At 44.2% G+C, this 23,055-nt stretch overlaps 1 protein-coding gene across 4 annotated transcripts in view; it reads right to left on the bottom strand.

Annotated features, from left to right (window-relative positions):
- The window catches only part of slc4a2b (solute carrier family 4 member 2b), an 86,048-nt gene that overhangs the window by 10,653 nt on the left and 52,340 nt on the right, over positions 1-23,055 (bottom strand). For 3 of the 4 annotated variants that reach the window (XM_079489381.1, XM_079489382.1, XM_079489383.1), the window contains exons 8-18: positions 20,342-20,487; positions 18,017-18,103; positions 16,177-16,357; positions 14,421-14,556; positions 11,466-11,670; positions 9,837-9,942; positions 9,269-9,453; positions 8,391-8,607; positions 7,710-7,916; positions 5,620-5,768; positions 4,801-4,995 (exon numbers count right to left, since the gene is read on the bottom strand). In XM_079489381.1, the coding sequence (XP_079345507.1) occupies positions 4,801-4,995; positions 5,620-5,768; positions 7,710-7,916; positions 8,391-8,607; positions 9,269-9,453; positions 9,837-9,942; positions 11,466-11,670; positions 14,421-14,556; positions 16,177-16,357; positions 18,017-18,103; positions 20,342-20,487 (1,814 nt within the window). The remainder of the gene's footprint in view (positions 1-4,800; positions 4,996-5,619; positions 5,769-7,709; positions 7,917-8,390; positions 8,608-9,268; positions 9,454-9,836; positions 9,943-11,465; positions 11,671-14,420; positions 14,557-16,176; positions 16,358-18,016; positions 18,104-20,341; positions 20,488-23,055) is intronic. The other variant, XM_079489384.1, reaches the window with a different exon arrangement.

Raw genomic sequence — 23,055 nt, 5'->3', positions numbered from 1 at the left:
TGCAGATATATCATGAATATAGCCCTCTATTAATTTCATAATTCCACAGGACCACAAACAAGTTTTTGCACCATTGTATAAAGTATACCACTATAGGCCTACCATACAAACTGTACAAACTGACACTCAATCCATCAAAGGACAGGAAATTAAAAGAAAATGATCTGACCATGTCAAGCGCCGGAGCGACGACCACCACCTGCAGTCTCTTTTTTTACATCCATATACCATTACATTTGTGCGTGATTCTTTATATTGTCTATAGCCTACCATTAAACAATATAAATCATTTTCCCAAGCTTACAAAACGGTGAACGCTGCTCTGCACCGCTACAGCAATGGCAAGCTGACTTACCGTATAAAATGCAGCTTGGCCATTTATTTATTTAAGTTCGGGACCAAGGCAGCAAGCTAGCCTATACTTGGCAATTATATTATAAAGCCTTTTCTTTTCTATTGAACAATTGCTCACTCACACCTTTGCAGAGGTAAAACATATATCCGATATTTTTATCAGAGCTGCATTGATTCATGCGGGGAATAGATTAATATCATCTCACTGTCATCTGTCTGAATGCCATGTGGAGAATGGATTTGTTCTGATCATGGACACGTAGGCATAGGCCTATAGCTATTTAAATTTTCAACCATATACGGCGGGTAGCCTCCTCTTTGTCAGATCTAAGTGCAGGTTCATTTCATGATGTCGTCATATTAAAATGATTCACGGGACATTTGGCACCAAACTTGATTGATCTCATGATGAGATCAATGTAGTAGCCTACAGCCTAGCTATAAGTTCCCCATATTATAATTAATTAAGGTGCACTGGCTTAAAACTATGACTGGCCGAATTGCACGCGCTGATGCAATAATGTGGACTTCTATATTTGTATAGGGCTAATTAGCCCTCGTGACTGCTGTCTGTCTGTCAGACCGGCATGTCTGTGAACCATAGAAATAATCTGTTCTGTCCGTAGGCTCGCCGTTATATTCATTTTCCAATGTGAATTTCACCCAGATTGGACTGTCCACACACACACACAGACAGTGTGACTCAAAGGAGCTCCGTAACAAAACAATTTCAATAGGCCTACTGCAGGCATTACTACACTAAACAACGTTGGATTCGTACAGTGCAGAATGCAGATAAGTGTATGTTCTTATAATAATTGTGAGTTTGTTTTTTAACATGCAGCGCGAGTCCGCGAGAGACGATCTACAAGCTCACAACGCGTTGCACTGCGAGTAGAAAGCTGTCAAGTGAGCAGCGCAATCGCGCATGCTAGAAATATCCTAATAAATAAATAAAAAGGTGTCGGGCTTGCAGGGGCAGTTTCTGTATGGGACTCTAGGCTAACCTGCCTCTAGAATGCTTGCATTTAGGCATACAAGTGATACTTTTATATAAGCTATCATTTTTTTTATGTGCTGACCAATGTTGACACATGCCTACATATTTTATCTGAGGTTTGGGGACTTTTAATTGAGTCAGCATGAAGACTAAAGCCTTCTGAATAAATCTACGCAAACAGTACACGACCCTCTGAGCTGGCGCAGCTTATAGCGGAGTTTCCGACCAAACAACGTCACCGTCAAGTTCACGTTCAACTTCATGAATTCCCACGTAATGTGGAAATCCATGTAAATGCCTGTCCGCTCACGCTCCGCTCACGTTACGTAACGTTATGAGCGTAAACGCCGTTGTGAATGAGGACCATACTGCGCTGTAATCTGATCCCTGGTCAGCGGCTGACCGACCGTCAGCAAGTCTACAGCAAGCCAGCGGGCATCTGCTGCTTTCACAGTATTGACACCTATACAGTCAAAGAACGTACAAAGAACGATTTGTTGTGTAATGCTTGTCTTAATATATTCGGGGCACATGTAGCCATGTCGCGGGACTCGATTGGAGCATACTGGTCTTTTATACTGTAAATTGATTGATTGCAGCTGCAAACAGTTGTAAATAACTTAGCCTACACGTTTAGGTTGCTTATCTTATGCAATGAATATATAAGAATAGATGAAGCATATGCATGGATCGAAATCGAATAGCCTGCAGGGACCCAGGCAGCTAGGTTATATAAAAGTTTAGTCTACTACACTGTGTGTGTGTGTGTGTGTGTGTGTGTGCATCCATACAGTAGGCCTAGCGATCCAGATATCAAAATGATCGGAGCGCCCTGATCAACTCGGGAGGATTCAGACTTCATATGGAGTCGGGTTGGGGATCTTTGAACACACTACACAATTATTAATCGGACGGGTCGGGTAGTAGTAAATTGGGACCTTATATGTATCCACAACATCACTCCCTCTCCCTCTAGCCACCCTCCCATGCACCGTTCACTCCACTGCCTCCCCATCGGTTTTTATTTTATTTTCCAACTGTTCAAAAGCGATATAATGCGAGTTCAATGCTTTCTAATTAAAAACCTTTTCCGCAAGTGTTTCCATACACTATTTGCGCATTTCCCTTTTTTCGAAAAAGCCTAAAACCGCAACCTCCAAGCGAAAAAGTGTTTTTGCGAAAAATGGAGACTTATTCGCACTTTGATGTGTTTCCATCCAGGAGATTTTGCTTTATGGAAACGCACCTAGTGTCACACACGATTACTTTAGAGAAAGAATAGAACTGGCACATCTACTGGATGGCAGGTGAAGGACCAACAATGGATAAGGGCTATTATATACAAAATATAGAAGTCCGCACACTGTAACTTTGTAAAGCTCCCAGGCTTTATTATAGATTATTACATGGCTTGGTTGAATGCTTGATTCTGATTGGTCAATCGCTTAATTCAGCGGTGAATTATGTGTCGATAATGACCGCTCCGCTGTATAACAGACCGCTGCCTAATCAAACCCTCTGAGCACCAGCTGCGCGGCTGCGCCCCGCTTGATTTACTGCTGTTTCCAACGTGACAGCCATGTACACACACACACACACACACACACACACACACACACACACACACACACACACACACACACACACACACACACACACACACACACACACACACACACACACACACACACACACACACACACACACACACACACACACACACACACACACACACACACACACACACACACACACACTTTACAGCTAAACATTGCTCTTAAAAATGTTTTTGAAAACATTTGAGCGAGAAATAGACGAAGCAGGACCCGAAAATGGATTCTATTTGATCAACTCACTTCCTTGTTTTCCGTTTTGCAGCCCTGCAGCTGGACAGACGCAGCCAGCGCGAACTTATGGAATACTTTTTTTGTTGTGTTTTGGGTCAATGTATTAATTTATGTTAGTTAGCCATGTAATAAACGGGATTATTCACCTTCAGGGAGTGTAACCACCTCGGCTTCGCCTCGGTGGTTAAACTCCCTGTCGGTGAATTATCTCCCGACAATGACCACCTAGCCAGATATTATCCCTTACTTAACGATTCGACACAGTCTTCATCAGAATGAGGAACACACAATCACGTTAAAACAGCCTCCAATTTGGCGTTCATCACACTTATATACAGTAAAAGGGCCTACTACAATAACAATGGAGATATAAATAATAAATAGAGAGATTATAGTTAATCGCTTTCAATGCTACACCATGCAGCTCTAAAAGTAGCTACCTCTCAAAACCAAGTAAAGCTTGGATGAGGATGCATCCAACTCTTAATCCATTTGATCTCCCATGGACAGTCCATCACCCAAGATTTGTTAGACAAAAACATGCTTGATTTGAAACATATGGTTCTCAGAGTTCACATTACCAGTCAATTGTTTTGCATCTGAAGTAAGGAAAAGAATAATCATCACACTGATGTCTTGTATCACAACACCACAGACACTCATCTTAAGCCTCTTAACCCAAGCTCAAGCTTCAAGGAGTTATATTGTCATTCCATAAGAGTACAGAATGAAATGTGTTTACCCTGGAGCGCATCTGTCACTTTGGCTTTTAACACCTTGAGGGCCCGAACCTATTTAATCCATTAATAAAATGTGCCCATCATTTATAGCGCCCGGACCACTTTTACCGGGGGACCGGAAGTTGTTGTGAATGTCTGTGTAGCAGCTAACATAAAATAGCCACACCACTATAGAGTCGATCGACAACAACGGGAGGTAAGAATAAATCTAACGCGACTAGCGACTGGACCGCGGAGCGCCGTCTAACACAGGATCTTTTTTCATAATTAGACGGGATGATTTAGATCGCGAGTTATGAACGTTTTAAGATTTTCGTTTTCGTCCGCTAAACAGGCAGGGAACATTTTCGATGACGTGTCACTGTTGTGCAACACCGAGGATTGGGCAACAAGCGCTCCTAGGCTGTGGAGCGATGCGACCGGTTTTGATATCATTAATCTCCGTCCTATTTATCAATCTCCGTCTCGGGCAACTGACCGTGCACTTGAACTTGACGGTGATCTCCGTCTGGGGACTCCAACCTGTTAACCACTTTTTATACTTTAGCTATTGAAAAATAGCTGATATACAAGCTCAGATATACAAGCTTGTAGATCGTGAAAATGTGTGCAAATCTTTGAATGTTATTTTTTCACATTAAACATTTTCAACTCAAATCTTTGCTTCTAGGGGGTCCCTGAAACACCATATTTTCAGATGGGGGTCCGGCGGCCAAATACATATATAACATTTGGGGTCCTTTGAGCACCACTGATATAGAAACATAGGCTTTTCAGAAAACTGTTAATGGGTTAGTGTTTTATATAACCGCCCAACCAAAAGGTGATAGGTATCTCTAGTGTGTAGCAGCCCTCCTACCCTGGCCAGCTTGATGAAGGTCTCGCAGATGAAGATGAGGGAGATGAGGAAGGAGAAGATCTCCTGGGTGAAGCGAGAGACGAAGCGCACCAGGAAGCTGCCCTCGAACGCCACCATGACCACCACGATGATGATCAGCCAGAAGCCGATCCACACACGGCCCGTCAGGTACTCGATCTCGTTCCCTTTGCAGAACTGTCCAGACAGAATGGAATACTTGTATTGGCAATTTACCTCGTAACCGGATGTTATGCGGGAATACCTATCGGGTGGCAAAAAATATATATACTTTCTGGCCTCGACAGCCCATACATCCAAACAGAAATGTTTTATCTGCAGCTCTACAGAAAGATTGAATTTGTTTCATAACATGTCTAGGGTGAATTTTTTATAAAAAAAACACCATATATTATACATAGGTTATGAACTACTTTCTGTCAAGAAATTCTGTGCAGGTGGGTCAGTGTTAAAAGATTTTTTTTCAGAAAGACAGTTTCATCGAAGTACATTCATTGACGGAGAATTCTGTCAAAAGCAGACAACAGTTGAAACTATGAGCACTGTCCGTGGTGATCACCATCCGTCCGATGTTCGGATTTGATTTGTGATTTTTCATTGCATCACTCCCAACGTTTCTGAAAGATAAACATCATGAGCTACTGCTAACATAAGCCGTTTCTTACAATGGAGGTCTGCGAGTGAGGAACCTGGATGTGAAGACATGGTAGTCTAAAATGACGTGGCCATTAGGGAAGGGGCCCCAAGTTCTTTCCAAAATGGCCATTGGATTTTGGTTTTGTCAGAGATCCATCAACTCACCGAGTAGAAGGCCTCCTCAAACACCAGCAGAGGTCCAGAGAAGCCCACGATGAGCAGTGGCTGAGCGCCCAGCAGACAGAAGATGATGCCCTGCACCGCCGTGGATACGATCAGCTCTGACACACCGATGAGCCCGTCCGTCTTCTCACCTAACAAACACACACACAATGGATAAAACCATTCAGGACGGGAACCCCTTTTGGTGTTTTAAGCATTAGGTTATACTTTAGCTATTGAAAAATAGCAGATCTACAAGCTCATAGCACGGCACCGAGTGCCGGCACTGAGGGCGCGCCACCGAGTGCCGCGCTACGAGCTTGTAGAGCTGCTATTTTTGAAAAGTCGCTAAAATGTGGCACAAATCTTTTCTTTCACATCTTTCACATTTTTAACTCAAATCTTTGCTTCTGGGGGGTCCCTGGAACCGCATTTTCAGACTGGGGTCGGTGGCCAATTACATATCATTTTTGAGGGAAAAGTGGTTGAGCACCACTGACTTAGGCCTCTTTTAGACGGCGACCATCCAGATAAAACGGCAAAGTCCCGTTGCGTTCTCAATTTTTATTGACCCTTTACGAGAATGCACACTTTATGAAAACGCTATAATGTCGCTAGGTGGCAGTAACGGGCTGCCAAATAGACCAGTCACCCACGTACAAGAAGAACCAGGTAGCCCCCCCATTCACGCAACCCTATCGGGGTTTTGAATGATGCTTCCAGACCACGACGGGGTTGTGGCCGTCGCTCACTGCCTGCTTTCTAGCTTTCTACTAACATTGAGGTGACAGACAGGCAGCCCAGAGCATGCAGGCAGAGCGCGCCACGGGATGGTTATATATTTTATAATACATTAGGCTACATAAACGCTGCTGCCTGCCACCTATCAAAGGCATTTCATTTACATAATGGTTTTACATTCACCATCGCTGATGAGCGGTGCTTAAGAGGGAGGCTTGTTCATTGTAGGAACTAATAAACATGTGCGTTGTGAGCCAACGTGAGCCATGATGTCATAAGTTTTGCGGATTCGACGTTTTGCCTGTTTATATGGAGACCATAGGAAACGGCGTTCTCACTTTGTTGCGTTTTCACCTCCTGAAAACACCGTTCTCGTCTAAAGGGACACCAGCAAACGATACTTTATTTTGCCGTTTCCTATGAACACCGTTCTCGTGTAAAGACCACCTTAGAAACGTAGGTTTTTCAGAAAACTTTCAGGGTTTGGAAGCCATTTCTTTAGAAGGTCTAAATGGGCAAAAGTAAAATCTCACGATGTTCAGTCCTAATGTGTTTGAACAGTTTGAACGGAGCCCACTACACCAGGGCGGTTTCATAAACAATTATCACATAATCATTTTTTGCATAATCATCATTTGAAAAAGGTTCACAAACATTGTAAAAAATAGTGAAAATGGCAGATCTACAAGCTCAAAACATGTCACATCGTAGATCGGGAATTTCCACTATACATGTTTTTTATACGACTAGTATAAAGTTATTAAATGATGCAGGTCCTGTGCACCGGGGCAGGGGCAGCGGTGGCCGAACGGTTTGCGGAGCGGTCTTGATACCGGAAGGTCGCTAGTTCGAATCCCCGGACCGGCACGTTAAAATGACCACCGCTTAAGTGCCCTTGAGCAAGGCATTGAACCCCTACCATGAAATGTTCTATGAGCAGGGTGTGGCTGTAAACAAGCATCTCGAGCTTAGTCCACTTCCCTGGGTAAACAAATAACTTTGCTTTGCTTTGCTTACCTTTTGTTTACAAAGCCTAAAAGCGAAACATACCGTATTGTGCCGAATATAAGACGACTCCATTTTTCAAGACTCAATTGTGGAAAAAGAACATTCAATGTCAAATAGTCTAGTCCCCAATTATAATACAACCCCGTTTTTTAGGATATTTCTATTGGTTTTATATTCAGCACAATAGGGTCATTCATAAAACATTCATAATGTTCCAATGTTCAACACAATTACATCGCTAATCACAATTATTTGTGCTGCAATTAAATCGGCAAGTGAAATGTCACAGTCGTGACAGCCCTACACAGTACCACTAGCTTTCCACCAGTAGTGCTACTACTCACCGAGCAGGCCTCCGAACGTGATTGCCGGGGAGAGAGCGGCGAAGTAGATGAAGACGACGGCGGCCATGCACTGGGCGTTCATTGCGTCCTTGAAGTCACTGACATAGAGAGGGTATCGGCGGCGCACGTCTCTGATCAGTCCGCCGAACGGCCGTCCCGTCCTCTTCAGGGGGTCGTCTGACGTTTTAGAAGGCTGAAGAAGAGCTTCTGGGGGAGGGGGGGGGGATGTATTATGGCAGGGGTCGTCAACAGGGGGTCTGGGGACCCTAGGGGGTCCTCAGAGTTACATGTTTGGGGTCCTTTTACCATTTGCACCACCCACACTGTTTTTAAGTTGCTTGATTCAGTATACAAACTTCAAATTCACAGTTTTAACCATGATAGATTAATTGGAAACACCCGTCCTTTGTTCTGGTGACTGATGTTGTCCTTCTAATGAGTGAGGGGGCCGTGGTTTTTCTAATTACTTTTTTCATTTATTTTGTATAATTGATTTTTTTTGCAAAAATAAAATAAATAAATAAAATAAAATAAAATACATGAAAAGTTATAGAAAAAACCTCAAAAGTGTTAGAACACCAGTCACCGGATCCAAGGACGCGTGTTTTCAATGAATCAACGGTTAATGGTTAAACTAGGAGGTGGATGATGATGACAAGCCGAACGTGCGTCATACAGTACCTTTGTCCTCCAGACTCTTGGGCTCCTGGGCCAGCAGTTTGGCCCCCTGCTCCTCCCGCTTGCGGAGCATCTCCTTCTGGAAGCGCGCCACAGAGCGGAGCAGCTCGTCGCCGCCCATCTCGGAGGGCGGCAGCACGATGCTGCAGTCCAGGAAGCTGTTGATGGCGTTGAGCAGGTCCTGTCTCTCGTCCGCCATGTAGGCCGCCTCGTGGAAGTGCTGCAACGAGTCACACACACACACACAAAGCCAAGAGAATGATTGTCTCGGCAGAGCATTGGGAGGCAGGGGACAGCTGAAGATAAAGTGGCTTTTGAGAGAACGTGCCATTGAATCAGCGATTCCCGAACTGTGGGGCCATGGTTATAAATGACCTGTTTCATTGTTGCTGTCGGTGCAGAAACCTCTTATCCCCCATATTCTAACTTTTAGGATTATAATTAAAAAAATCTTTACATTCACGCACATTCATCCTAATATAAAGTATTATCATCAAAGCATATATAGCTTACTGCTTGGAAGAAAAGGAAATAAAAAAATAAAATAAATAAATGCCAGCTTCCCCTCTTGGATTTTGGGAGGTGTAGTTCGAGACTATAATAGCATTCGGAGATTGTGGAACAGTTGCGAGACTAGACCAACAGCAACCATATACAATATTGTAGTGTTGATATTGACTAAAACAATATCAACTAAAACACATTTTGTTTTAGTCGTAGGGTTAGAAATAGTCAATATATTTAGTCTTAGTTTTAGTTATCATAGCTTAGTTTTTATGAAAAGGTACTCGGCACTTTTCGTCATAGTTTTAGTCAACAACATGAACACTAGTATCTATGTGCCCCACTATGTTCTGCACCAGGACCTCAGCCACCCTCACCTTGTCGGACATGAGCGTGGAGATGGAGCGTCCTATCTGGTGGTAGTCCATGTTGCTGCTGGGGGGTCCCAGAAGCACGAAGATGAACCTGCAGGGCACCGGGACCTCCAGGACAGAGTCCAGCTCAGTCGCCTCCTGCAGCCGCACGAACGCCATGGTGGGCTGCTCCAGGAAGTCAACGCTGCCTGAGAACAACCCCAAGAACACCAGTTAGCAATGGTTTAAATTACAAAACACTATATCTATCTATCTATCTAGTATCTATCTAGTATCTATCTATCTAGTATATATATCTAGTATCTATCTATCATTTACAAAACATCTAAACAAAAGCTAAACAACGTTCCTTTCCTGAAATTAATAAATCAATGCTTTTGCATTTACCTATCTACTGTATCAAATTGACGGCTACAATAACCTTCATAGAGAAAATACATTTTTTTTTAACACATTCAGAAAAAGTATCTGGTGACCTCCAATTTAATGACATGGTATTTTTCACGGGGCAAAATAAAATGTCAGTCACAAAGGGGGGGGGGACCACTGGACCAGTGGAAGAAAAACTCACCCACGAGGACCACCGTGGCCTCAGCGTTCTCGGGGATCTTCTCCAGGAGTTTCAGCTCATGTTTGGACTTGGAGCGATGCATGCCTGAGCCTGCTGCTGGAGTGGACTAAAATACAAGCACAACATGGGAGGAAACCAAACTATGGAATCATGTGCATCTTGGACTGGTGCTTTATGCATGCACCAAGTACTATGTAAAACTCTTAATGTCCATTTTCCAGCCATTTAGTTTTTTATATATAATTTGGGGACCCACCAAAATATTTTGGCGACCCCCTGAGGGGTCACGACCCACGGGTTGAGAACCCCTGCTTTATGTGGCCAGCCTGTGATGTCAGTCATGTACTGTATGACGTCAGCACTCATCATGCTTAAAAGTTTTAAATGTATTGGTTCCTTTACACCACTGGTTCCCAAACACTGGGTCAGGACCCATGTGTTGCTTATTTATCGATCCGTATATTATTTGTTTCTTACATTGTTTTTTTTTGTTTGTTTTTTTCAAAACATTTTCAAAAAACCTTCCCACAAGCAAAAATTGTCATGAATTAACAACCAAATTCAATGTTTTTTTCAGTAATTTCATGAAGAAATCAAAGGAACATCAAAGAAATTCCATAAATTAGAAAACAAATGTATAAGCAGTAGTGAAAATAGCCGATCTACAAGCTTACAACTTGTTATGAGCTTGTAGATTTGAACTAGTTTGTGTCCCGGGCAAACGTCTCATTTCTCTTTTGGGTCTCGAGCTAAAAAAGTTTGGGAACCACTGCTTTAGACCATTGGACATGACGTTTTTTCTCATCAGACCCAGTAAGCCAGTAATTTACAATTTACAATTTAGGCATTTAGCAGACGCTCTTAATCCAGAGCGACTTACATTAACCCATTCAGGCCTGACGTCGAAATTAAAAAAAAAAGTTTTCTAAATCATGACAATTTTCGGAAAGATTTGAGGCACATTTTAATGATTTTTCAAAAATAGCAGACCTACAAGTTCATAGCGCGCCACTCGGTGGCGCGCTATGAGCTTGTAGATCTGCTATTTTTCAATAGCTAAATTATAACAATGTTTAAAACACCAAAACGGGTTCCCGCCCCAAAATGGGTTAATGGTTAATGTGGTTAAACGCTAACGTGACATGGATGCGTTCCAGGTCTCAATGGATTAAGCAATAACAAAAGCATGGCATACATCACATATATAAAAAGTAGTTATCATGAATCATGCGTAGACTAAGAACGTAACAGTGGAGTATCTATGTAAACTATACATACTATACTATATAATATATTATACATGTGTACTATAAAGTGCTATGACTACATAAAGTGCAATTCTAGAGCTGTCTACGTAACAAGCTATATATAAGTAAGGCTCGAAACGTCACGTCTAATGGTGTAACAGAACCAATTAATGTTAAACTTTGGAGCATATGTGTGTGGGTGTGTGTGGGTGACTGTGTGTGTGTGTGTGTGTGTGTGTGTGTGTGTGTATGTGTGCACTGTGCAGACGATATTGGTGAACGGTTTGAGAGAGATTAGCTCTGGACACACAGGCAGACACAGACCCTTATAGACATGAATGTTGCGTTCGGCTTTCATTCCGACGACCGCATGGGGCCTCACCTGCAGCTCGTGCTTCTCGACGTCGATGCGCGTGATGTCTGACTCCACCGCGATGGTGGTGGTGCCCATCAGGGGGTCTGTGACGGAGGGCTCCGTCTGATGGATGTGGTTGGCGCTGTGGTGGTGGGCCATGAGGTTGCCCAGGCTGGCAGCAGAGATGTTCCTGGGGAACGGGCTGGTGTGCTCCTTCTCATCGCTCGGGTGACTGAGGGGACGAGAGGAGAGCAGAGGAGAGGAGAGGAGGGGAGGGAGAGAGGGACAGGCAGTGGGTGAGAAGTGTTGTAAGAGCCAAAGTAGTAATGTTTTGTATTTTAACCGTCTGCCCGCCGCAAACGAGGAACACAAGGGTGTACATTAGTACCCTCGCCCGCCAAACCCGAGATTCTCGGGTTTGTATTGTTTAATCCAAGTTTTAATTCGGATCGTAGCTAATGAAGCTATCGCATAAACATTGAGTGAGCCACTGGCCGCGGCCATTTTGAAAATGCGCGCGCATCCACTTGCATTGTAAGCCCCGTCTTCAAAGCCCTGTATCTCAGAAAGGACATTGAGGGGGCAGTTTCTGGCCCAGCCTGTAGCAGGCGCTGTGATACTCGTGGTCAGCTTTTTCCACCGCCGAGCGAGACAACAACAACCGGTCATGACAACACACAGTTTCTCACAGAAACATGCGATTACGGATATTTGAAAGTAAGTGTTACGAGCGATAAAACCTTGGCAATACGCTAGCGAGGGATTAATTAATGCTGGCGGTTAATGTATTAAAAAAAAGTACTGTCTACAGTAATTTGGTAAAGAGCGCCCCCTAAAGTTGATGCAGATATTTATGCTGGGCAGCAGACGCAGTTACAATTTATTTAACGTGAGCAAAAGTGAAAGGACACTAGTTTGGACGTATTTGGGATGTCGAACAACCTGTTATTGGAACAGAAGACAAACTGTGGTTGTACAAGGAATTTTGTGTTTATCTTTTATACTGAGCTGGAGTAATCGGTAAAAGCACCTAAACGTCATCTTTGCCTCGTGGAGTCTGTGAGTTAGAGTTCTCAATCTCTGCCCGAACACGACCCTACCCGACCCGGCCCGACATTTTCGGGTAGGGCCGGGCCCAAAATGCACGCTAATTAGTCGGGCCGGGCCGAGCCTCGGGCTCTGTGATTTTCCGTGATTTTCTTTATTATTTTATTTGTATTTTTTTAAATTTTTTATTATAATAAAAAAATCACACCCATGTCAACTGAGTGGTGCAACTCCCCTCTCTCTCTCTCTCTCTCTCTCTGTTTTTGGCACAACAGCGCCACTTTTGCCCCTACTGGTACTCATAGTCACACACATAGGTTATCACATAGGTTAACACACAGTCACATAGGTTAACACGGACATTGCTGTTCCTTGGAGTGGTTGCACCACTCAAAAATAACAATTATGTTGTTTGTGTAATGTATTTATGAAGAGGGCTGAGCTGGTGAATGTTGGCGATTAACTTTTACAGTTTACAGTATAGTAGCATGGTGACCGGACTGCATGGTGGAGGAGGAGGCAGCAGCAGCGCACCAGAGAAGTGAAGGAATAGAACGGTGGTTGTTGAACTTGCTACCGCTGTCTGGCCTCTGGTTTGCGAACCAAATGAGTTGCTTAGTGCTCAGCATCAAAGTATATAACTTAAGTTAACTTGCCATATGCTTAAATGTTCTATACGACCATCGATTCATCCGCAATAGCTTTTTTTGGAAACGTCGGGGCTTAACGAGACACTGCTGTCTCGTTGAACCCAGCTGGGTGAATAACCTAAATTACCTAATCAACGTCAACACGGTAAATGCTCCATATAACTATGAAAGCGCTAATGTTAATGTTCACTGCATACATGTAATATAGTTACATGATGACCAAGCAATGTTACAGTCCACTGTAGGCTACAGCTATTTGGTTTCCAAATCGTAGCGCTGTACAGCAATTTCATTTCCCCATCGTAGCGCAGCGCGCCTCATTGTGTGCCCAAAAGAAGAGATCTGCAAGCTGTCAACACGCAATCGAGCGGCATGTTGATTGTTTGTATGTCTGTTCTTTTGGTTAGGCAGCGCACATTACGCGTGGTATGTGGGTTTGAGAGGCAATGATTAATGTAAACTATACAGTAGCCTAGTAGATTATAGCCAAGTTGACAGTTGTCATAATATTGTATAGCTCTGTTCGGGACTGTTGCACAACGTTAGCCAACGGTGAATGATGAAAAAGTTGCACTTTGTTAACGAGGAACATATTAACTGGACATATTAACTGCGTCACTTCAGAGGATCGCTGCTACTTTGATTCAAAGATGTTTACTCACCCCTGGAACTTGCTGGAAACCATTAGAATATCATTATCAGCCAATTAACGTGATTAGTCCGTTCACACTCGCCTCAATAACATTTGAACCACGGCACAAGGCGCCGCGGCCATATAGTGGCATTTTTTTCCACTCAGGCTTTTTCGGGTTTTCGGGCCTAACATTATGGTAATTTTTAGGGTCGGGCCGAGCCTCGGGCCGACCCAGTTAGGGTACTGTAGGGCCGGGCCTTCATTTTCAGGCCCGATGAGAACTCTACTGTGAGTACTGCGGTCCAGTTTCTACCAAATGGATGTGCAAATACAGTAAACCCAACCTGTATATACCGTACGTGTCATATAAGCCTGCAGCAAGCTAGTGAAAGTGAATTCAGACTTATGGAAAGTTATGCCACTATAAGTGCCTTTGTGCCTTGCACCTCACTAAACAGTAAACAGCCAGATTATGTGCCTTCTAACAAACAAAAGTGTAGTTGAACACAAATGCACTTGTGCCATATGCTTTAGAGACCATGGCATGAACAATAAATTGCTTGAATAGGGTCCTTAGTCTTGTTCGTCTATGATTATCATTTGCATCAATAAACCAAGCTATGAAAAGTGAAACTTGCAACCACTGGTCACCTGTGTTTGAGCAGCAAAGCTCTCAGGACGTTGGCGCGGTCCTCAGCCTTGATCTGGTCGGAGATGATCATCTGCTCCACCACCTGGTGGGCGATGCCAGGCAGGGTCTTCTGCTCCAGGTCCAACAGCACGGCGCCTGAGGAGGAGAAGCATCACACCGGGCTCAGAGCAGGACGTCATTGGGAGAGCCTATGAGCTCCTGTAGCACAATGGTTCTCAAACTCTTTAGCTCAAGACCCAAAAGAGAAATTGTGCTTTGCTTGTAGATCTGATATTTTCAGTACTTCTTGTCTATGAATACCCATGAAAACTTCACGACAGGTCGACATGCTAGTCATACTGACGCGTAGTTCTGATTGGCTGCCTTTCTAGGCAACCAGACACTTTTAATGGCATCGTCTAAACGGTCGCACGAGCGCCGCCGCCGCCATGATGCCTCAGCGCAGCAAAGCAGAGCACACCGGAGCACACCCACTGATTTAACAGTAACACATTTGAGTCTCAGTCGACTCACTGTAACCACGGACCCCCGCGCCGACCGCCGCGCCTCCGCGGGGACTGCCGATCCGCGGACCCCCGTGATTTTGACACATATGAGAGATTCTTTCCCTACTTTGTTCTTTTTTTTTAAAGGAGTCATTAGGCGTCAGTTCAAAAGGGGCACATTAAAGAAAGGCATCAGGAGGCGCCTGACGCCCACACACATAAATACAGATATTTACATTTCATAGCACAATTCTGGAGATATAAGGCAGCCGCTGGTAATTAACTGATAATTGATCAGTTCTTGTTTTTTCACATGTAGGTCATTTCTAAGATTCATCTATGCCATTCTTTTGAAAAGTGAAAATGTGTGACATTTGACATATTTAGAAATAATAATTTAAGGCAAAATGTAGGAAATAACAACCCGAAAATGGGTCCCCCACTGTTTGGGAAACAGTGGTATCACACCTAAATACTGTATATTATACACATGCAATTGTACAGTACGTAAAGTAAGTGCCCACACCTGGAGTCTGACTTCTTACAGTACGCCTATGTCCACATCTTCTATCTCTGTCACTACCTTAGAGTATATATGAATAGAGACAGCACCCGGATGAAACCCTGAGGCAAAATGGACATAGTGGCCGAATTTGATATTGCAGCGTGGGCCCAAACACATGAACGCGCTGGTCCGTTGACTATCATTGTGCACGTTCACGATGACACGTGAACGCTGAATGCCTGCAATGATAGTCAGCGGCAGCGCGTTCATGTGTTTGGGCCCAATCCATCCCAGAATGCACTCTGTTCCTACCCAGAATGCACAGTGAAATCGTCTCATGCGCTTTTGAGCAACTTAATGCAAGTGGATGGGAGGAGAACTCCGGTGCCGTCTCTATTCATATATACTCTAAGGTCACTACCTGACCAATTGATTATGCCCCACACACATTTCTGACACCGGTGAGGAGCCGCCACTGGGAGGTACATAGAACCTTCGTTCTCCGTCCCCCAGCCCGTATAGGATTACGTAATTTACATGCAGTGACAATTATCGCCCACTTAGTTTCCAGCCATTCAGTTGCAAAAAAAAAAAAATGGGGGGGGACCCAAACAACAATGCCGCATGTACAACAACGGTGGATTCGAACCCACAACCTCTGTGGTGGTGGGCAGGCACTTTACCACCTCACCGTGACCACCCGAGTGCCATGGATCTGTCTCTCTCTTGATCTCACACACACACACACACACACACGTCTCTCACCGTGTGAGATGGTCTTGCGTAGTTCCAGCAAGCTGCGGAAGGACAGCGAGGCTACGTGGGGCTTCCCCCATCGGTCGGTCTCCTCCTCCACGTCCTCCTCAAACTTGATCCAGCGAGCAGTCTCCTTCCACTGCATCTCCTGGTTCTTGTCCATGATCAGCTCGTTCAGCTCCACGAACACCTGGGACAGAACAGGACGTGGTGAGGGGAGAGACGTTGAGGCGTAACGGGACGACGCCGTGGGAGAAAACACCATGCAGGTCCACTCCAGCGGGTGCTTAAATATTAAGTTATTCAACTGTGACGTCAAACCAAAAAAAAACGGCAGATCATTGTGTGTCAGTTGTGTTAAGCTGGAATTTGATAGCAGTGTCACTGTACCTGTACATCTTACCGGTGAGACCAAATCACACGTTAAAGGAGTATTTCATCCAAAAAATAAAAAGACTTATTTTCTAGCAATTACACGCCCCATGAAGCCTTGAATTAGTGGATTTTGTTTTTGTCGCATTCATAAGCCAATAATTTAAATAGCGGATGTTACTTCCTGACTCGGCGGTTTCCGGCCAAAAGCCCTCTCAACATAAGGGCTCCTCCCATTTACTTACTATACATGGCACAAGTGCAGTACCTAAGCCACCACTAGGTGGCAGTCAATGAGTTAACTCACTCTGTGCCACGTGACGCCTCCTGACGCCTTTCTTTAATGTACCCCATTGCCACTGACGCCTAATATCAATTAATCCGGGTGCTCAGCTGTGTTCAGTTTCCCTGTGTAACACTCCGGTTTTGATTTCCGGAAAAAAAACGGAAGTGAAAAATCCGCTGGCTTATGCTTGCTATGGGACGAAGCATCTTGGAACGTAAATATCTCGGAATAGCTTTTTAGACCAAAAAGCAAGCTTGGTTTTCCTCTGTATCCAAACGCTAGTATTTCGCTGATCAAAAGTATGTTTTGGGTGTATTAAAGACCCAGAGATCAGATTCTAAAAATGTCTTCTACATCCTGACAGTTTTCTGAAAAAGCTGTTTCTATGTCAGTGGTTCTTCGATTTTTCAAAAATAGCAGACCTACAAGCTCGTAGCGCGCCACTCGCCGAGTGGCGCGCTATGAGCTTGTAGATCTGCTATTTTTCAATAGCTAAAGCATAACATAATGCTAACACCAAAAGGGGTTCCAGTCCAAAATGGGTTAAATGACAATCCTGGGACATGTTAATGAGCGGTAGTCCGGTAGTCTTCTACAGAGTCTGCTACTGACCACAGACCTAGTCATTCAAATATTGGCTCAGGAATGCGAGAAAAAACATGAATTCAAGGCTTCATGGGTGTAATTGCTAGAAAATAATAGTATATAGTCCCCAAAAGTATATATTTTTTGGGGTGAACTACTCCTTGAAATGTTAAAACACAGTTGACATGCTCACTGTACCCACAGCATACTTACTGTACCTGTAGAGTGATGCAAGTAAGCCATTGGAGTCACATCACCCTGTCATTGTTACGATTTGGGGAAATGTAGCAAAAGCTAGCATTAAAAAAATATATATAACAAACTGCCATATTCACTTTGTCCACCAGGTGAGACTTCCACTGAGCAGAGCAACAGATGGGTAGAAACCCCATGCTGATCAATCAGCCGTTAAAGGACACACCTCCAGACAAACAACGCCACCACAAAAGCCTACTGTACAAAACGGCATCAAGCCCTAACAGCACTAAATGTGCAAATGTACAGCCTCACATCACATCAGCCATGCCTGCTGTGATAAAAGAAAAACAACACACACACTCAGGCACTCCTCACAAGACCTCAAACCTGGCTTTATGGGTCCCTCACCTTCTGGCGGGGAGCCATGTGACTATAGAAGTCCAGGTCTATGGCCTCTGGCCGCGAGGCTGAGCGGTACCAAATCACCGGTAACGGCTGGAGCGGAAGAGGAATGGACTCAAACACAGACACTAGCAGCACACACACACACACACCGGGCCCTCACATCTACAGTACGTACAAACACACACACCTGACCTGACAGGGACCTGTTGATTACCTGTCTTGCAGGGGGCTTGTTGTCTGTGTGTATGTGTGTGTGTGTGTGTGTGTGTGTGTTGCCATATCTGCTTATTATAAGCAACTTTGGGCTTCTTTTTCCTGTAAAGTTCACAATTGTGAACTTGTAGATCGGCAATTTACAAATAGCCAATGTATACAGTATTCAGGTTTAAAGTGCTCATGTGGCCTATTAGTAGGTGCTTCTTTTGGGCTCGTTTTAATAGACCTGGTTCCTTATCTCTGGCAAAAAATCTGGCAACACTGGTGTGTGCCCGTGTGTGTATCTGCGCGTACGTATGTGTACGTCCGTGCGCGTGCGTAAATAAAACATGGCTCCCTCTCTCAGGAGCTCCCCGTATCTGATTACGTACGCCTCTCTTCCCCCTTTCTTTCCACATGTGAAAGGAAAGAACTCAATTCATTAATTTTGAATTGTGCCCCCTCCCCGTCTCATCCACAAAAGAGATGCGAGGGGTATAACAAAGGGAAAACCTTTCCCAGGATTGTTACTGAAAAAACTATTGTTTTCTGACAGACACCACAGCCTTGAAGCATAACATAAGATTCTAAATAAATACATACACCTACTACTGTGAAGAAATACAAACTAAGATAGCTGTAGATTGTGGACATCATCTTATTCAACAACAACAACATATTCTAAGACAGGTTTTGGGCTGAGTGACTAAAGCTATGGTGGTCCGTGGCTCAAACGCTAATGGACCTTGATATGAAAAGGGTTGAAAACCACTGTTCACCCTCACTTGCACACATGCATTTCACAAGCCCTTGTCACTTAGAAATTATTATTTTCTTTCGTTATTTTTCATTTCTTTGTTTTCATTGTTTTTGTTTTATATGTTGTTATTATCTTATCTGTATCGTATCTTATCTGTACGTTATCAAATTATTGATGTACACTGTCTTGTATGCAAGTCTGTCTAGTGTTGTCCTTGTGTATGTCAGAAAACCCTCAAAATAGGCCTGGGCCGGCCGAGCGGTCCAGGCACCTGGGCTGGTAATCCAGCCTGACAGCGTGTCGTGGGTTCGAGTCCCGATCCTGACGCCCCTTTCTGCGTGTCCCCCCCCCCCCCCCATCTCTCTCCCCCTTTCCTGTCAAACAACTGTAATCAATAAATAAATAAATAAATGATGATTAAAAAAAGAAAACCACTGTGATAGAGCACTGAAGTATGGCGCTAGAGGTCGCTATCCCCCTGGATCCCATTATTTCTATACTAGAAATTCCCCATAGAGAAATCTTCGATTGTGTCATGCAACTGTGTTACAAACATAAACAAATCAGTCAGGCAATTTGACTCATACCGTATGGACATGAGCTCCATATCAGCTTACTATGGAAAAAGTACAAATTAATCCATATTTTTTCATCATATATATATTTTGTAACCGAACAGTGTAACTCAATATCATAAAGGACACACATATCTGACAGCTGATCTGTGTGTGTGTGTGTGTGTGTGTGTGTGTGTGTGTGTGTGTGTGTGTGTGTGTGTGTGTGTGTGTGTGTGTGTGTGTGTATGTCTGTGTGGGGTGGGTTACAAGGAAGTAACAGGGAAATACTTTCACCACAGTGAATGTAGTCCTGAAATTGCACAAAATTGGCAAAAATGATAAAATTAAGTTCTTTATAATTATATCATAACTAGAGCGGTGCCCGTTGGGCTCTGGCCTACTTTATACGTTGCAAGTTGGAAATGAATGCCCCACCCAGTTATTATGTCTGTGTCCCTGTTATATGGAGTTCTTTGTCAGGCATGCCCAAATATGGATGTCAGAACATCATTGTGATGTCAGAACAGGGAAGCTCCACTGTATGGAGATCTAGGGGGTGATCAGGTGTGATCAATTGGCTAATTTGGGCCCTGTCCAGAGCCCGGGCAGAGGCTTTTGTGCTGGTTCTGCACAACCGGCTATCCAACGGACTCGACACCGCACTGCAGTCCCTGCGGTGGTGTGGAACGCGTGTCAAATTTGAAGTCGGTGGGGCGAACGCTTTTCAAGTTACATACATGGATTACAGACGTACATACACACGTACAGAGACTTGGTGCATATAGAAGATAGATGTGGTGGTGGGGGGATTCTCACCTCATGTGGGGTGCGGTCCGGCTTGCGGGTCTTGATGCTCGGCTCCTTGTGCTCCTTGTGGTCTTTGCCCGTGTGCACCACTTGGCCCTTGGTGCTCTTCCTGACCAGGTGCCTCCGCACCCCGGGGACATCTTCAAAACGATGGCCTGGAAGAGAAACACCACAACATAGCGTTCACTGGGGGGCACGATGGCACAGTCGGTAGTGCTGTTGCCTCACAGCTAGAAGGTCCTGGGTTCGATTCCCGCTGGGGACGCTGTGGGCGTGTTCCCTCCTCCGCGCCATCAGTGCCCATACCCGAGGCGGGGTTGGCGAAAGGGCGGAGTGTGGAGTTTGCATGTTCTCCACGTGTCCCCTAGGGCAGATACCTTCACAAAAAACATGCAGTAATCCTGGTCTCTAAACTACCTCCCCCTGGCCAGCCTGATGGGGAAAGGAACTGGTCGGAATAACGTGTTCCTTCCACGCGCTACGTCCAGCCGGGGAAATTCCCCCCCGTCAGGTGAAAAGAAGCAGCTTGGACTCCTCATGCATAGAAGGAAGCAAGAGGTCAGTCCGCTGCCCCCCCAGGTTGTACTATCCTGTACTGTAAGTCATTAAAATTACTGAGATGATAATTTGGTCAGCCGCATCTAGGCTGTAAACCACTAAAACCGGGAACGCCCGAATGTCATTTTTGATGTTGCTAAATGTTTTTGAATTAAAAAAAAAATAGAATTTCGGATTACTTAGGTTAGGATTTAGAATCCGTTTAAGAATCAGCCTCAGGTCTAAATGGGCTCATCAACAGCTATCCCAATTTAACTAGTGTGGTGACCGTCAACACTCGTCACTTACAGACACGGCTCACATGCAAAAAACAAAAAAACAAAAAAGAAAAACTGTGTGTGAATGCACAAATATATCAAAAGACGTCATCCAAGCAACGGTGAACAGAGCTGGACATCCCGAGTGTCCACAAATGGGCAGGACTTTCAACAGTGGCACAGTTTAGCACCTGCAGACCTCAGCCTGTCTCAGTGACCCTTGACCTGACGGATCAAATCTCAGTCCTCCAAAAAGGTCATGTGAAGGCTGGGTGGCTCTGGCTATTGTTCCTGTATACCCCCAGTAGGGAGTATAGGGTTACTGTATGCTGGCAGCACACAAAGCACAGAGACACGGACCACAGTATAGGGTTACTGTACACTGGCAGCACACAAAGCACAACGACACAGATCACAGGTCACAGACAAGAGACCTGTACAGTACACAGGCATCAACACTGTGGGATCCTTGGTCGGAAACCGCTTAACACATTAACTGCCAGGTATTCATTTAATTCAGGGGTGGGCAACTGGCGGCCCGGGGGGCACATGCGGCCCCCACCTTCACTTAATGCGGCCCGCATGTTAAAATCAGAATACTGATATAGTATTGATTTCAGCTGTTACAATTCCAAACCTGCTTTAATTACTTCATGACTAGTATTAAATGACTAGTACCTAATGATTAGTATTAAAATGTTTTTGTGTCCAATGTAGTTATGTTAACAGTTCATAAAGTTAACATAACTATAACTAAATGCATTTGAAATTTAATAAAAAAGGTTACTTTCCAGGATTCCAATTCAAAAATAGCAAAAAATTATTCAGGTTTTCAATTCAAATATAGCATTTGATGCCGACAGGCAGAAACCTCATCTCCATATTTTAACTTTTTGTCAGGTGAAACCTGACTTATGAACACTCATGAAATGTAAGCGACTTCTCATTCATCAGTCATCATCATCGTCATGCTGCCTAAGCCAAACACCGCCAACAAATCACGTAGTATGATTGCCTGCCTAAGCCATCATGACCCACTGCCAGCCAGCCACTGTACGACCACAGCTCCAAGCGAAAACAGTTGCTAATGTTATGAGCTAACTGCATAGACAGCAGGAAAGCCACAACAAAACAGTGATTGAACCACGCACAGAACGTCGGGACACGAACGCAAACAACGGGTGCGAGGTTGTGACACAGAAACATACACGTTACACGTTACTAAAATAATAATAATAATAATATGGGGGGAAAACGGAGACCGCGCGGAACTCTGCCAACACTGCCTGCACCGCAACGGCCACAAGGTTGCGACAGAGAAACATACACGTTACTAAAATCATAATAATAACAACATAGGGGGGGAAACAAAGACAAAAAGGGAGACAACGGAGACAGCGCCTCTTTCACCTGACAAATATCACTATGTGATCATTTCTTGTTTTTTTTCCCTTCCCAATAAATTAACCCCCTACTTGATCATACACACCAAAGTATCAAAAGTAACAGTTCAATTTGAATCCTGAAAAGTAAGGTTTTGGACATCTAAGGTTTGTCCAAGAGAATATTTATTACGAGTAGGAAATAAAAGAAGCTACAGAGGAATGACTATATGGCACACAGCTTGGTTCTCCCCCATTTGAGACTAACGATCTACAAGCTCATAATGTATCGCAGTGCCGATGTATTTTTAACGTATTTTGAGCTCCGGCTTTTTGCAAGAAAACACCGTGCAATAGGGACGGAAATCTCTAGGTACTACTACTGCATCTCTCTGTGTACACGCAGTCACACACTACTCACTTATTAGCTTCCTTCGCTTTTGTTTCACTGCCCCTAATGACTTCAGGTATTGACCCGGGCCCCGTTCCAGGGGCCTCGGCTGACAGTGGGGTTGGAGGGGTAATT

This window comes from Electrona antarctica (genome assembly GCF_951216825.1).
Source record: "Electrona antarctica genome assembly, chromosome: 20".
Classification (NCBI taxonomy): domain Eukaryota; kingdom Metazoa; phylum Chordata; class Actinopteri; order Myctophiformes; family Myctophidae; genus Electrona; species Electrona antarctica.
Note: the sequence above shows the minus strand (reverse complement) of the source record. Positions and strands in the feature narration are given on the sequence as shown.